Source organism: Calliopsis andreniformis, chromosome 3 (genome assembly GCF_051401765.1).
Source record: "Calliopsis andreniformis isolate RMS-2024a chromosome 3, iyCalAndr_principal, whole genome shotgun sequence".
Taxonomy (NCBI): Eukaryota; Metazoa; Arthropoda; class Insecta; order Hymenoptera; family Andrenidae; genus Calliopsis; species Calliopsis andreniformis.
The window spans coordinates 19,897,737-19,914,707 of record NC_135064.1 but is presented as its reverse complement, the minus strand read 5'-3'; the positions used below and the strand labels follow the sequence as shown (position 1 = coordinate 19,914,707).

General features: G+C 36.7%; 1 protein-coding gene across 3 annotated transcripts in view; it reads right to left on the bottom strand.

Annotated features, from left to right (window-relative positions):
• Positions 1-6,483: 6,483 nt before the first annotated feature.
• The window catches only part of LOC143188924 (transmembrane reductase CYB561D2), a 34,104-nt gene continuing 23,616 nt past the window's right edge, over positions 6,484-16,971 (bottom strand). Inside the window, exons 1-3 of one of the 3 annotated variants that reach the window (XM_076393457.1) lie at positions 14,206-14,379; positions 9,848-10,016; positions 6,484-8,179 (exon numbers count right to left, since the gene is read on the bottom strand). In XM_076393457.1, the coding sequence (XP_076249572.1) occupies positions 7,652-8,179; positions 9,848-9,991 (672 nt within the window). In that variant the 5' untranslated portion in view covers positions 9,992-10,016; positions 14,206-14,379 and the 3' untranslated portion in view covers positions 6,484-7,651. Of the gene's footprint in view, positions 8,180-9,847; positions 10,017-10,132; positions 10,244-14,205; positions 14,380-16,971 lie in introns of those variants that run through there. The other 2 variants (XM_076393459.1, XM_076393458.1) reach the window with 2 other exon arrangements.

The following is a 16,971-nucleotide window of genomic DNA, read 5'->3' as shown; positions in this document are numbered from 1 at the left end:
GGGAATCAGTTTTCACGAAATTTTATAAGAGAACAAGGGATCTCCTAATGTGACTGAAATATGGATTCAACTTATTATTTTTCTTCAACTCTAATCAATTCTCCATCCAAAAAATCTTCTAGATTAAAAACAAAGTAAAGATTCCTGAAAGAATCCAACATTACAAATATTAATTCACAAGTGTTCACTAAGAGAATTGGATTTTTCTCTGCTAAATTACTTTTCGCAACAAAGTTCCCAAAATGGCACGCAAAGACACCTGAAACACTTTGATACGCTAGAACATCCGTTAATCGTTAATGATATCGTTACGGGACACTTAAACGAACCGCAAGTTTTGTAAGTTTGTAGCTTCGTGAACGTTGAGTAATATTTTTCTTCGGTCTTGACTCGCGAAATGTTTCTATATACACACATAATACTCGTGCGGGAGCTTACGACCGGAAGTGCGGTGTCGCTGGGACGAGAACCGACAGATTTCGCTAAAAGACGTTCGTACAGAACAAAGTGACCAGAGTAGATGATAAAACCGACAGACGAGGAGCGAGACGATGAGAGAAATGAAGATGCAGCTGCAGGCAGTGTTATCTTCCTACAAACGAGAGAGTATAATGATTAGCGCTATCCTTCTTCCTGCATTCACTTATCAACGTCCTCCAGAAGAGATATCGCAACGATCGTTAGTCGACGAGCGTAGGGTCTTCAAAAATGCTCGTCGCGATTGTTGCTCTATTTTTGTGTGACCTTTTAACCCTTCGAGCATTGACATATTTTTATGACAATATTAATAACGTCAACGTGACAATTCTTGCTTCTTGAAATGTAAATTTTGTTCAAGGGTGTTTATTATTTCCTAGGATAATCGAGTCGTGAAGTTTCTGTTTTTTTATTCTTAGGATTCTTGCTCTTTTCTCTTCCTTGTATCGATCACCGTAGACTCGGCGTACTAGAAGCAATCACGGAGCTCTCGTAAACTCGTAACTACGTACCTAATTGATTTTCAAGCGACGAGGGGCAATTATTATTATTAGCTACGGTGGTATTGACAATGGAACCAGTACAAACCCAGGGATGCGCTCGAAGGGCTATGTTGTTGAGCATTAAAAACCTTTTATGAATAGAAGAGAATTACTTGTCGTTGAGTAGTTGATCGATAAATGACGAGATCGACAAGTGTTAGGCGAGAGTAGCTATTCATAGTCGAAAGGTGACTTTACAATGAAAGGAAAGTGACAATAGCCTAATTATGTAAGTAGAAGTCACAGGAGTTTCTCTATATATTTAATATATTAATTTACTCTAACATAATAGAAAATACTTTCTCTAGATGAACGACATTTCTCAATTTCAACTGACATTTAGTTAAAAAATTTCAAAATTAATTTACTATAAATTAAATTGCTCTGTACAAATATATTAACTATCTCCTTGGCTTATAATCATTAATCCCTATTACAGGAATTAGCCACTATAATCATCGAAACCTCTACTGAGGTATGTAGTGGGTACTTTATTGAGACAAAACTACTTGCTCCATTCACTTAGACTCATCTTTCGACACTGAATACCTACATCTAGCGTCTGCTGAAGGACACTTAATCTGTCCGAACCGTTTGACTATAGTACACACATAACATATATTCTCGAATGAAGTAGAACGACTATCGAGTGTATCCTTCTATAAGCAGCTCCAATTCCTATTAATTTCACGCTATCGAGGACTTTCAGGGAAATAGACTAGCTATTCTGCACTCTGCGAGGGTAAACGTTCCACAGTAGGAGGCTAACGTGAAAGGGATATTTTTGCGTCGATCGCGAGCGAAGGGCAAGAGTACAAGGAAGGGTGCACGGTGTGTCGTTTCACGGGTCAGCGAGAAAACGTTTCGGATCGTTTCCGATCCAAAATAGGAATTATATACATGTATACATGAATAAAGAAATAAATATATACACAGATCTATATATATATATATATATAAATATATCTAAAAGATTAAGTCGGCGAGCGTCGAGATGCCAGTGACAATTAACGCGTACGTACAGTCAATAAACGTGAGAGATCGTGATTCTTTATTTTTTATGTGACCCCGTTTGTAAAGTGTTGCTAGCTGTACCGTATGTATAACAATTATCGTACTTACGTATACAAAAACTATACACACGTTACAGGTATACATATATAGTATATATATACACATAAATATTACGTATATACATATATTTATAGACGCTTGTACACTGGTGTACGCGTCGCATAGTTTACTACGTGTACAAAAGAAGAAAGTGAGACGTAATGCAAGATGTTACAAGATATTAGAGAGAATTTCGTGGGACTAATGGTAGACGTTAAAATAAGGAAGAAAATTTATCTAGTCATGTATCGAATGACGATTATTATTTCAATTGTATTTTTTTTTTATTTTGCAAAATACTGATCTCAGATATGAATTAACTAGCATGCTATCAGGTCACTAATAAATGATTGTCTATCAAGACTTGGGGCGAGTTCAAGGTTTTATATATGTAACTAAATTGAAGGTTTTAATTATTGAATCAGTAACTGTCATTCGTCACACGTATTACGTCTATTATTGAACCTGCAGAAAATTGTCCTCATCTCTTGTAACACCCTGTACAAGAAATTAAAGAGGCAAACGGAGAAAAGGGAGGAAAAAAAACAATTATAACATTACCGAAGCCCGCTGCGTTCAAAGTAAAAACAGGAAAATATATTATACGTGTATGTTAACTCGTATCCGTGAGTGTGTGAGAGAAAACGAGCGACAAAGACGTATTTCTGCGCGCAAGTGAGGAAAGTGTGCACGACAAGAGCGAATACGTATATTTTTTAGCGCAAAATGGGCCTAACTCCACTTTTCGTCCTCTTAACGATCCACCGCCACCCCCTCGTTCAACAATTGGGTCATTTTCATTGAAATTCTTTACCCCTTGACCCTTTACCCCCTTCTCCCTTCGGCGATTTTCAACCCCATTGCGTAGATTGATAGAAATTTTACGTTTCGATGCGAAAAGGAAACGTTATTTCGTTGTTAGCGATTTAAGGGAATCCTTCTTGTAAAATGAGATGTTAGACGTAATTTAGCGATTAATCGAGTTAGGGGTATGCAATCGTCCTTGGCCATTGATCCTTTGCTCAAAGGGACGAAAAAGTGGAGGAGGATCTTCGGCATCTGTTCGCTGCTCGGATCCTCGATGACCTAATTAACACCTTAGAGTCTAGTCGTTGTTAATACTCAGAGCTTCAGAGAATAGTCAGAACATTCGATAGGACGATCCTCGAATCCCAAGGTCGGAATTCGTATCCAATCGAAGATGAAAGTTAGCCAAGTCTACTCACTTCGTACACTTCATCAGCGTTTTATTCGAGTGTTTGTTTCATTGAAGTAGCGAACTGCCTTTGGCTGGTTGTCAAATAGGGACTCCTGATTGTATGAATTACTATGTTCGTGTACTAATAATTACCGTGAATTTTGCGGAGAGAAGTTCTTAGATTATATCCTGCGACTATACTGAAAGTTGGAACGAGAATGAAACGTACTGATAAAAAAAAAAAAAATGCAAAACACACTGCTAACTAGCCATATCCGTGACATAATCAGCGACAAAATTTCTTCATCGAGAAACCCCGCGGAATGACCGATCGACGAAAAGGGTGAGATCGTTTTATTAAACAGAATGAGATTATCGGTTAGAGTGCTTGGGATTCGCAAGAAGAAGGGTGACTGATAGATAAGCATTCGACAAAGTTTAATGTCCTTAGGCTAGATAGGCGAATCTAATGCAGGTTTAAAAGGGATTTAAGCAAGAAAAAAAAAGTTAGCGTGTCGTTAACAGTAACGATAATAATATTATTAAAAGGAGTTACGTTACAAAGTAAAAATTTAATGATAACTAATAGCGTTAGCAGCTGGTTCTAACCGGCCAGACTATGTGGTCGACTGTCCTAGGTAGGGTTAAGATTCAGTGGCATAAAATTAGCGGTAACATTACCAGTAATGGGATAGAAAAAAAAATAAAAGATTAGATGTATCATTCTTGTTCTACATTTATGTGGAGTTCTGTTGAATGCTGCGCAACAATTTTAGATGAAAGTAGAGCGAGAGACTTTGGATTTTTGTTATGAGTCTATTTCACTGTTCTTTTTTGCAAATTTTAGAATTTTTAAGTCACATATTCTTTTCTTAAGGACATTTACTGGAAGTAAATGCACACTAAAGATATGGGTATTGTTATATATATAGTTGGGATACTAACTGGTTGTGGCCATAAAGATAGTGTTATCATATTGTTTCATATCTTTGTCCTTTCATTTTTTAATTCTTTATGACGAATGAATAGAAATTAGTTTCCAAGGTGTTTCGTTAGATTTTGTTTACATTATTGATGCAAAATCGAAAATTGTAGAATAATGATCATTTCAAGTGTTCTCGTACAAAAAACATGTAATATGCTTACATTATTTCAACTAATTACGTCTCTAAAATTGTTGAACATTCATATCTGTTATTTTATACCAGAAATACTAAAAAGCTATTTGTAAAGACATAGCCTATTTGCTTCTGGAAATTAAAATTCATGAATTGAAAAAAGTATTAAATACTTCAGAAAATGAACAAATTTGAACATTTGAACTCTTGAAAATTAAAAAATTTAAATATTTGAAAATTTAAAATTTTAAATATTTGAAAATTTAAACATTTAAAAATTTAAATATTTGAAAATTTAAAATTTTAAACCAAAACTATTGAAAATTTGAAAACAATTAGATACTTCCGTACCTACTTTCCAAAACAAGTTAAAATTAAGAATAAAGGAATACTCCAATTTCTTCTTAAGGAAACAATTTGTTCTGGACTCGTAAATTAAGATAATAAATGTGTTCACCATAAATTGTTCAATAATTCTGGTTCGTTTTAATTTAAAAAGCAAATTCAATAATTACCGTGTAATGTTACTGTCTTTACGTCACTAAGAGCAACCAGTAGAGCGAACAGTACAAAGTAACGTGTCCTAGAGCTAATCAAAGAAGGAAGAGCGTTCAAGAGCGAAGATAGGGTAGCTGATAAGGGGTCTGTTAAGTTTCGAGAAGACGGTTAGCAATTCCTCTTGTTCAGACGAGACTTTTGTACGTCGTCGAATGACGATTTGTCATGGAAAATCAAAAGATTAAACATTATAAAACCGCGCAGAACGATGCACAATCGAAGCACAATAAAGAGTAGCGAAAATGTAAGAAATATCAAGAAGTAAAAGCAGTTTATTTTTAATTTATCGTAACCTGGAAAAGAAAATAGGAATTAATCTCTGTTATTCTTTCATTCTCTTTCAAATTCGCTTTAATTTTAATTCTACTCGAGTACTATTGTTATTTATACACTCAACGTGGTAAATTGAATTCCAGGGGAAACCGATGAATTACTTTGATTCTTTAATTCGATTTAATGGAACCCAGTATGTATTTTCAGTAGATCGATGAATCTTGATGAATTTTCGTTTTATAACGTAATCTACGGATTTGCATAGAAATTGCCTTTACCTTTTGATTCACCCTACCCACGTAAAAATATGAAAGCCATAGAGCTAGTATTCACAGTGGGGAGAAAAAAGAGAGGGAAAAGTATAAGACTACATGTTTTAACTATATTCGAGAAACACGTATGTACACACGCAAGCATTGATATGTATATATATGTATATAATATGAAGAAATATATACATGTATACACGTTGTTGCATAATGTGTTAAGGGATGCTTCCATGCACAGGTGCGAAAGAAACGTTTTAACGTGTGACGAGTTCGATTCGAGATGTTTTTATCGTGCGTTGACAATTTGCAAAGAGTATAAGAAGAGGATTAACAAAAAGAAAAAGAAAGACATAAGTAAAATGATATCTAAGTGGTGATGAAGACATCGGAAGTATTTCGGTAACTATATCGAAAAATAAGAAACTGTATTAATATACATGTACATTGCATCGCGAAAGGTATATATACATTATGTAAATTCTATGTATATGTATATGATGCGTGTGTAATTAATAAAGTGTTGATATATATGGTTGACGATACACTGGTCATTTATCATTGTTCCTTTTCCTACTTTACATTAATGTTAGTTGATCATAATTTCTTCTCTTTTTTTTTATAATACTAATTACTATGAAATATTAAATATTTATTTTTAAAGATATGATATCCTTTTAACAGTAACTTCAAAAGCATTTTTTGGTATCTTTCTTTAGCAACATTTGGATAAGAAATCCTTAAAATATGTTAACTGTTTAGTAAACACATGGCGATGGTAAAATAATGATTTTCAATGCACTATTTCTGCAAGTTGTAGCACTCAGAGGTTTACATTTACATAAGTTTTCTCATTTTTAAAATTTGTTAATTTGTCTACAACACTCAAGATTGCCTATCGCATAGTTATTTTGCAGGACGGAATATTTGAATTTGAATTACGCTGACAAATGGTATTTTATTTACATAAAAAAGTTAACATTAAGATACTCATATTTATATTCGTAAGTCTTTAGTACTTCCAAAAAGCGTAGAAAACGTGCCCTTCACGTAAAGCGTTTACAAATTGGCAGATAAAGATATCGTCACGGTATTTCAGATAAGACTCGTTTTAATGGTACGTGACTCAATAAATAGAAGTCTCACCAAAATACAAATTATCTGGGTCCTAAATAATATTGACACACACTCTTTCGATACTAAACCCTAATCTTCAAATGAATCCAGAATATCACATTAATCTTGACATCTGCTGATCAAACAGTAAGTAAACTCTGAACACAACAATACTTTTAACACGTTGGCAACGGAGCGTTTTAAATGGAAACCTACCACTGTGTCCTTTATATAGTTTCAGGCTGACGAATACGATGAAGACCAAAATCTAATGCAAAATGTACTGAAAATAAATTTCCTTTCTTTAACTGTATAAATGTACATACACGATTGTCAGTTTCTTGAGACATATATTGGGTGACTCAGAATTATTAATGAGGTAGGACTAATTTACCAAGATAAGTAGAAGTAATATTGACTAATTAGCATAGGGCAGCAGGAGACAACGAAAGAAACAAGTTCTGTTTAATAAATACATTTCTAGTCTACCTGTAGTCTCTAGTATAAAATACCTTCAAAATGCAGCTTTTAAATCTCTGTGATGAGCAGGCCATCATACAGTGTGAGTCTAGAAAGGCAAACCATCATTTGCATTTCCCCAGAAATTCAATATCTACGAGTATTAAATCTCAAGAAAAATATAACTTCAGTTGTATACTAATTCAATAAAAAATGTTTCTTCATAATCTCTCGTCACCCTCTACAATAATCCTCAACTCTGAATCACCCCATATATTGTTCCACACCGGAAAGGGCATCAAATGATCCCCAATCAATACCCCTACCGATTCTCAGAACCAATAGACACAGTCCTCGATACACGATCATCAATTTCTCCTAGTTTCACCCCATTTTCTCCTCATCTAATAAAACCCGATATACTTTGCACGCTCCAATTGTTCCACGAAAGCGCCTCGACGTCAAGCGAATCGAGGACACTTCACGCGATCTTAGATACGCTACACTAAAATCTAGAATACCACCCAGAATTCACCGCGTGGGAATCTCGTTCGGTGGCTTCAGGACAACCTTGGTCCTAGACACAGCTCCTAGAACAGGCTTCAGTAGAATGAAGAAACCAGCGATGACGAAGGAGGCGAAGACCAGGCTCCTCCCTGTGTCGCTGCCAGGCCACCAGCGAGTGTAGGTCCCAGTGATGACCGAGGACAGTAGGAGGATCGTGACAGCGATGCCGCCGAACGCGTGGATGATCTTCAAATGGACTGGCCTGAAACGAGGCTGCAGCCACGTGGGGTTGTTGGTGACGACGCCGAAGCTCGCGGCCAGGCAGGCCAGGATGATGCTGACCAGGCCGAGGATCGAGTGAGGTGAGGCGAAATGTTGTCTGTTGTTGTTGACTTTGTTCACCACGATGATGATCAGGCCGACGAGCACTAGGACCAGGCCAACGGAGTGCATCACCCAGTGCATCGTCACCCTGTTCATCCTGGAGATTTTCGAGCCGATGTAGGCTTCGCCAGAGATGCTGAACACTGCCTCCGTTATCAGGAGACCTACCTGGTAGTGGCATTGTATGGTCAGTTTTTGGTGATCTCTGTCTTGTGTGGAGAGAATTTGGTGAGACTCTGGATTGAAATTCGCTGGGTGTGATATTCTTGTTATTTTGGCGTGGGTGGATTATTGTGGGGTGAGTGGGAATTAGATGGAAATGATCTGTTAGTCGGAGAGGTTGATGTTCATGCGTGAAATGGAGATACTTTGGTAAATGGGGAGATACATTTTTGAGGGATGAAAAATTTTAATGGTATGCTATAATATAGTACTAAAGAGTTTTAGGCTATTGACAAGCAAATTTTTATAGGAAATTTAGTTGATTATGAGTTTCGCTACAGTTTTAATCTACTTTTTCTTTTTATCTGGAAATTTATTGTGTTTAAATTTCCTATAATTGTTATTTCAGAATTCTTGATTTACTTTATGCTTCCTTTATATTTCATATTAGTGTTTATTTATTATATCTTTCCATCATTTTAATTAATTCAATAATTTCATATATAGAATATTTCTGCTCGTTAAAGAGAAAGCAATAAACAAATGAATCAGGAACTCAGATCCTCCATTTGATACACTCACTGCATGTATTCCCGCGCTATCTATTATTGATTAAACCAAATTCTTTTCGTGTATCTCGTACATCAAATTAATTTTGCATCACTCTTGCTTACTAAGAGCCAAGCAAAAGCTAGATGTATTAAATGAATGAAGGGGAACTATAGAAGCAGTTAGATCATAGGCTCAGAATATATTTACGTTCAAGCAGGATTACTGTGTGAAAATCGAGCACGCTATCAAGACACTTGAATGAAGACCGCATGAATCACGATTAACGTGTTGTGTCTGAGTTCTTGGAAAGACATCTAATTCCAGACACGTGTAGAATGCCTATGACGTGATTTTAATCTTCTTGAAATCCATATTTAATCATCAACACATTTAAAATGGATCATGAAATCATTATTTCGTTTGCTCCAGTTTGGAACAAGCGAAATATTAATCGGATCTGCATCAAAATGGAATAGGCTGCGCTTACCCGCGGAAACTCGATCCAAATCATACGTTTTCTGATTATCCATCCTATTTACGTTATACCATATACCCTACTCCAAAATCTCTCTCTAATTATCTGTTTTTATCGGTTCCTATCCTGTTTCGTATCAGAAAATTGATGTAGGCAGTGTTCGACGCATTTGTATCTCAGAGATAGAGCAATTCAAGTCCTTTTTTGTTATTTTTCAGGAGAGCCAGAAAACAAATCCAATTACCCATTTTCTAACATAGCATTCGAAGTAGTTTATACTATTAAATTTTCTTCACTTAAAACGTAGCTTAACTAAATTCCTATTATTTTAATCAAACGAAGAGAAAGCAGTAAAATCCTGGAAAAAACTTAATTTAGAAAAAAATGGACTTGGGTTACTCTGACTCTGAGGCACAGGCATAAGGGAAGAACACAGAGCACCTAACCGTTATGAAACGTGTTTGCACTGTCTAATGTTTGCTCAAGCAATTTCACTCGACAGTCGAGAAGAAAAATATGCCAATGCACTTGAGGAACGTATGCATTATCAAATTCTTTGGGTATGGGATGTACTGTTAAAAGCTATGAGAAATGGTTTATATTTGTTGTGCTATGGTGTTATTAATAGTCGTTAATTAGTTACTTACTCCGACGCTCATACAGATGGGATGCCAGGCGAAGAAATTGTATGCTCCAAAGGCCAAAGACAGAATGTAGATTACAGGTGCCAGTAGAAGGACATGGGTGAGGGTTGAGAAAACCATGGTGATGACGGGTGGTGGGTCAGCCATTTTATATTTGGTCTTGCGTTTGTAACTGAAATAAAATAAAAAAATTGACATTTTTAATATGGAGTACCTACTTTGAATATTATATCTTCGAAAGTATGACGTGAATAAACTACTCTGTTTCACATTATAATTTTTCTTAACATTTTCACTATTTCTTTCCGAATTTTGTTCGAACTCCACAGCTGTAACTTTACTTTTCAATTAATTTAATTGATTATCTGTACGTTGGATGTTCTCGGTAAAACTTTCAAGCGAGTTATCGAAATCGCGAGGGAAGATGTTCGAGTCTCTTATTCCTCGATTTACGAAAGAAAAATAGCAAATTCTTTTGACGCAATTGCTCCTACGATCGTTTAGATGCGCGACGCATGATTCATTGGTAATTGCGCGGCACGATTCCCCGGTTTCTTTTAGCATCCACTTGGGCAAACTTGCAGAATGCCGTCTTTCAGAGTTGCACAAGCTTGAGCTTAATAAACGGTGCTACTGATTAAATAGACGCTTGTCGAAGTGTTAGGCATTGTAGTTGTTCTAACGATACATACTTGAAAAATTAAATGAGCAATTACGTTTAGAATAGATACCTTGTATTAAAATAAATATACTTATTTTCAATATCAGTGTATATTCGTTCCTAGAAAAAGAGAAATAAAATGCAAAATGAATAAAATATGAAACATGGAAAAGATGCAGCTGATAGGAAAAACATGAAACAGATTTTACAATAATTAATTCTCGGAAATTTCAATATTAATAATTAAATCAATAGCCTCGCAATGCCCGTATGACCTACACTGTTTCTAATTTTAAGTAAACTTATTTTCAATTCATTTTATTCATTCCATATTTTATTACTACTGTTTTTCTAATAATCTCCGTTAGGAATTCTTATTAACATGATTCATAACGGTGTAAATTAATATTATTCATAATTATGTGCATAAATTTGTCATTCACGTAAGAATACACGAGTAGCAGGCAAAATATTTTCAAAAACTACTTCACTTATTTTTTACGAGTATCAATATATTGTTTATGACTACAAAAGGAGAGTGCACAAGACTTTCAATAAAAATGTCTGAACTGATTTATGATCGTGAATTAAAATTTATTTCAAAGAGCTATACTCCAATAAAAGCGATAAAATATAGAGAACAAACTTCCCTTGTAGAACTATGTCCAATTGTATCGCTTGAAATACGAACACTTCTTTCACTTACTTCCTCCATCCCACCCAATAATTCAATTTAAAACGACCACGACGATACATTGGCACCTGCACTCGTTACAATCACAATTCAAAATAAATGAATTTCAATTTAAAGAGTCTGTAACGAACTCGAATGATCAGTATTTATCACGTTCCCCATAGTGTAATTGGCAGTACGCGATTATCGGATCAACGATATTGCATTATCGTTAGTACGTGCGGCGATAATCATCACTTTTCGTATTGCAACGAGTCCCAGGACGACAGGTCAATTGCGTTATCAGTCTCGACGTTGTTATCGCGTTCACGAATTAATCGAGCTCTTCTCTTTGAAATTTCTCTCTCCAACTTCACGGTGAATGCACTCCCACGATTATCTCGCGGCAGGTGGGCGTTCAAGCGTTAACCACTGCTTTCTTGAATTCAAACGACGGCTGACCGAGAAGGTTTCGGATGACTCGTCGTGCGGGGGTTCGTGTCCGCTGGAAAGCAGAATGCAACTTCCTCGTTTTCCCACGTTCCATTTGAATCGAACAGTCGCTGACCACGGAAACAATGTACGACGTTCAGTGGCAACTCCAATTCGGGTCGATCGAGAAACGTTCGGATAGTTTGTTACAGTTGCAGTGCTGACCTTAATTACGTTAACGAAGGCCCGTGTATTCGGAGGAAAATTGTTCAAGTACTCGTTAAAATGACTACACTTCAAATTCGAAAATTCTGAACGTGGCTTTGGGAAAAGTTACGAATTTCAAATTTGATACGGGTTGAGGTCGAAAATGAGATATGTTAATATGGCGATTTGGTATCTACGGTTACAAAGTTGACCTGAATTATATCAGTGTAAGCGAATTTAGAGGGAATCTTTTTAAGTGAAGATTATAGTGGGTAAGCTCTAATTGTAGAGGCTAGAAGAATTGGACATTTAAAATCTACCGATGAATATTCATTTAATGGTTTAATCCTTGCTCATGTTTATTATTTAAATATTTCAAATTCCAGATAATTGTAATCATTAAATTAAATAAAATTGCAAATATGTTTAACGATAATTATTGACGCAGAAATTTCGTTGTGGCAGTGTTGAACTTTTTGAAAACAATTTACGTTACAATGACGAATACTAACGAGTGTCCAATTTGAATGAAAATTAATAATTTATCGAAGTGGAAATGCAACTGATAATGGTATGGTTATCGGAGCCAATCGAACGCATGGAAATTCCGTGTTGATGCATCTGGAAATATTCCTCCAAGCGAAAAATTACGCATATTTTTGCGTTGAAAAAGCAGCGAACTCATCACTTGTAAAATATTTAATGATTGTTACTTCCATGCAAACTGCGAAATGAGATTCAAGGACGTATAACAGTTTGTGGGAAGATTGCCATCAAACAATGCTGAATTCTGGTTAAGAAAATACAAACAACATTTATCGTATTGTAAGAAATGACGTTAATTCTATAGCATTAACAATTCGAGGTACAGTAAATAACCAAGAAAATAATAGATCTCTGAAGACAACAAGATTGAAGAAATTAAAAAAAGAAAGCTAAAATAAGTAGAAAACATTACGTAGACCAGTCAACTACTAATAGTCTAATAGACTAAAGTCTATTGGTGAAGTAACTAAGTTTCTAAGTAAACTAGAAGACTAGTCATACTAATCAAAAATAGTGCCTGGAAGCAAAAACTACAGCAAAAAATAAAACTGCAAAAAAGTAAAATCTAATTCACTGTCTCGATAACATACAGCTCACATTACCACTAGTTACAGTCAGAATGACACAATAACACGATACTATAATGTACTATACATGTCGTAAGTACTAGCATGCACGGTTCATTGACAGCGATAAAATACGATACAACTCCAAATCGACAGAAGGGTCACCATGGACAGATTTATCCACGCGTCAGTCCAAAGATAATTCATGAGATTTTTAGTAAGTTAAGTCACGAGTGACACTTGCCTTGGCAATTAGATACGTTTATCATAATACAGTCGCGCGACGATACAATTCACGATACAGCGACATACTTTCAAACACGCTCCACTTTCACGGATCCACGCGAAATACGCTTGGCATAACTCGCCTGGAATCCACTGTTTGCACGACGCTTATGAAAAAATACGCAGATCCACGATCTCCCCTCAGAAAGATAAATACGTGGTATCATCAGTGCAGACGAAATCGCTGTTACATAACTATGTGAATATAAATATAATCTATGGAGCGGAATTTATGGCTCGTAAAAGAAAAGAGTTAAAAAATTGAAAGTTGACTTCGATCGTCTACTGCTTATCGATGGAGCGAAGATCTTGGGTATATCTTGAATAATTTTAGCAGAGAGGAAACTGTAAAGTATATTTTTTGAGCACTAGGTAGCATGTTAGCGTTAAATTATTATACTATATCTTTCCAACAAATAAACTCACTTCCATCTAGGCATGAGTGTATGAGACTGAAGATTAGTGTAGGGTCTATAGCAGGTGCCATTTTTCTCAGTATTCAATTAGGACTTAGAAAAATATATGTACCTACTTATCTGATCGAATTAGTGAGTTGAAGAATAGTACAAGTCATTATTAGTCATTTCTAAATAATCTCAAAACTATATCTGAACGCCAGAGGCAAAATGTATTAAGTCACTCAGAGAACAAGCAGACTTAATGCACTCTGATCTTGGGATGCAGATACGTAAAACGCACAGAATCACACGATGGATTCAAATATCTCAAAATGTGCTTCTTAGACTCGCTCTATTCTTCATCACACCAGCTCAATTGCAAAGTAAGGTAGTCCATTTTCAAATGAAATGAAGAACAGACAAAAGAAACTTAATTCTAGAGCAACAATCCCTAACAAACCTTCCATGAACAGACTTCTATTAAACGATTCACAGATTCCAGCCAAATCCTACCAGGATCTCCAATTCTCCAAAAGAAGCAAAAATTGAGGTACCAAATTTCGATACGAGGAGCCAAGAATGATCAAACTCACCTCAGATGTTACACACCCGCGTGACAGAGGTCTCCAGAAGGGGAGTGATCGATGTCCCGAAAAGAGGAAGCACCATTCGGTTTAATGGAAGAAGAGGAGCACGGAACGACGTCCGCGGCTCGACTGAAGCACGCGCTGAGCCATGCCCGTGACGATCTATCGCTGCGTTGCCGATACTCCTTACAAACGAGGAGGAAAATCGTCGAGTAAACGCGGCCTTGGCGAGCCTAATCGCAGCGATCTCCTCTGGGTCGGTATAAAATGCATGGTGCTCGCGCGGTTGCAGCGCACACGCGGCCCAGGCCACCGTTCCTCGCTCCGTTCTCGATATCGCGTGCCGAGCCTTCCTAAGTCGTTCCTCCGCTTGTTATTTTTCCTGCCTTCTTCCGGGGAAGCTTCCTCTCGCGTGCCACACTCGCATCGTCCAATTGTTTATTTGTTTCTCGTGGGAAGAGATATCGAAATTATTTTCTTCTTTCGTGGCATCTCTTCTTGCCCCACAACCCCTGGCAAAAAGGTTTCGATTAGAGGCGAAGTTAGGTCAAAATATCGTAGTTTCTGAAGATGTGAAATACTATCAAAGCAAATCCATCTGGTATTCTTATGTGTTTTGTGTTCGTATGTTAGCATTTTGCATTTTAAAATTACAATATTTTTAAATCACTTCGCGTGTCACTTCATCACGCAGTCACTTGAAGAAGCTTCTTGTGTTATTTCTTGATTTTGTTGTCGAGACTCAGTTTGTTTTTAGATAAAAACAGATTATTGTAGATGCAAAATGAGCTTCTTCGGAGAAAGCTTCTTATGCTGAATGTGGAGTTGTAAATTACTTTGAATGAGAAAGGAGATATTTTTTGGAGTTACATGTTTTCTTTGTTATGCGAGTTGGTCATTGAATTGTTTGTTTTAGATTAGAAAAAATTGTGAAATGATATTTTTCGGAGAAAGCTGTGGATATTGACGCAAAATTTCAGAGGAAACTTAAATAGTCCGATTTTATGCTCGTTAAATTGCAATGCATTTTGGGCGAGCAGAAATGTAAAAATGACGTATTGTATTTTCTGTAGACAAGAAGGAAGACTTCCCTCTAGGGGAGCTTTCTGTTCATTCAATTTTTTGGCTTATTTTAAGCAAGAAAAGATATGAAACAAATTTTCATCTTACCAGTCACCCTATTATTATTTTCTTCCATAGATGAAACGATATTTTCATCTAATTTTTAAATAAATCTCTATTTGCCCATTAAATGAAGTAAACCTTTCAAACATTTCACCTTTTTCATAAGTTCCTCTCCCTTTTCCAAACTAACACACGTTTCGTCACCTACCATCTCATCAAACGAAAGGGAACGCCTTGGCACGGAACACTGGAACAGTCATCCAGATTAAACACGCTGCACCAAGCATTATTTGCAATTTAATTTACCTTAAGTATGCGAGTTGCGTCTGTTCAGTTACTCACTGAAATAGAAAAGCATTTGTCATTCAAGAAAGCAGCACTAAAGAAGATTCATCCGCTCCACTCCATCAGTACCGTGCCTCGAGGAGATATCACGATCTAAACACAATAATCTCTAACAATTCGCCCCTACGTACCGCTATCGATAATCTGATAGGAAACAACAGATAACAGGATGCATTCGATATTGTCCATCTGCCATGACACGTGCCGTCAACCCATTAATCACAGCGTACCGGTTATGCAAATCGCTATTATGCAATTACGCTGGCAGATTTACCACCTTCCCGAGGACGTGCCCGATAATAACATTTTATTTCACAATGGTAAACTCCCCGTGTCAATCTCATTAGCCTATTGGCCGAAGTGCTTCCAGGACACCCTGTGAATAGCGGGCTAGTTCACGCGAGGGCAGCCGATTCGAGCTGTGCATTAATATCGCGGCAGCCTTTACGCCAGCACTTCAGCGCGAGTGGCTGCTGATTAGAAGACCACGTGGCTGTGTCTGATTACGCCCTGAACGCCGACCAGAGTTCGTGTTTCTCTCCTATCCACCCACGCGATCGAGGTCCACAGTCTTTTTTTAGTGGCTCGGCCGAATCCAGACGCGAACAGGCGAGGCGAACGGAAATTCTCTGTGTTCGACGACTGAGACATGGAAACGCAACTTCCTCGTCCAATGCGAAACAATGTCTGATTTCCCACAGGATACCGATGTCAACGTTGCTTCGCTTCCACGCTCAGCGCCACGCTGTCGACGAGGCAATTTTGCATGGAAGTGCTTCGAACAAGTTGTGTCCCCTTTTTGTAGAATATAATGGAGGCCTCTTTTTTTTCGTTTTTTAACCCATTCAGGCGGCATTTATGTCGCTGTTACTAAGTGGTTTTGGGAATATTGGGATGCTGTGATTGTGGAGATTGATGAATGAATACTTAGCAATAGATTTAGAGATGTAAGGTGGGAGATGAAATTGGGTGTTGTTACGTATTAATGTATATCGTATTTTACACAGCATGAATATTATAAATAATTTAAGGAACATGTGAAGAATTGAGATTTATTCAGGAATCATATCACACGTCTGGTTCGTTATTCTACGAGAATGGATTCATGAAACTACTGGGTTTCTCTTAACATAAATCGATTTTTCTTATCTCTTTCATATCTTATATTATCATGCTGAATTGTCATATCAATAAGGACGCACTTGACAATACAAGAAAATTAATTATCGGGAAAACTAGGTCTGATAAACGCGATTCGATTTCATTCCATTCTATATTATTCCGGAAAATACTTTATCAAGA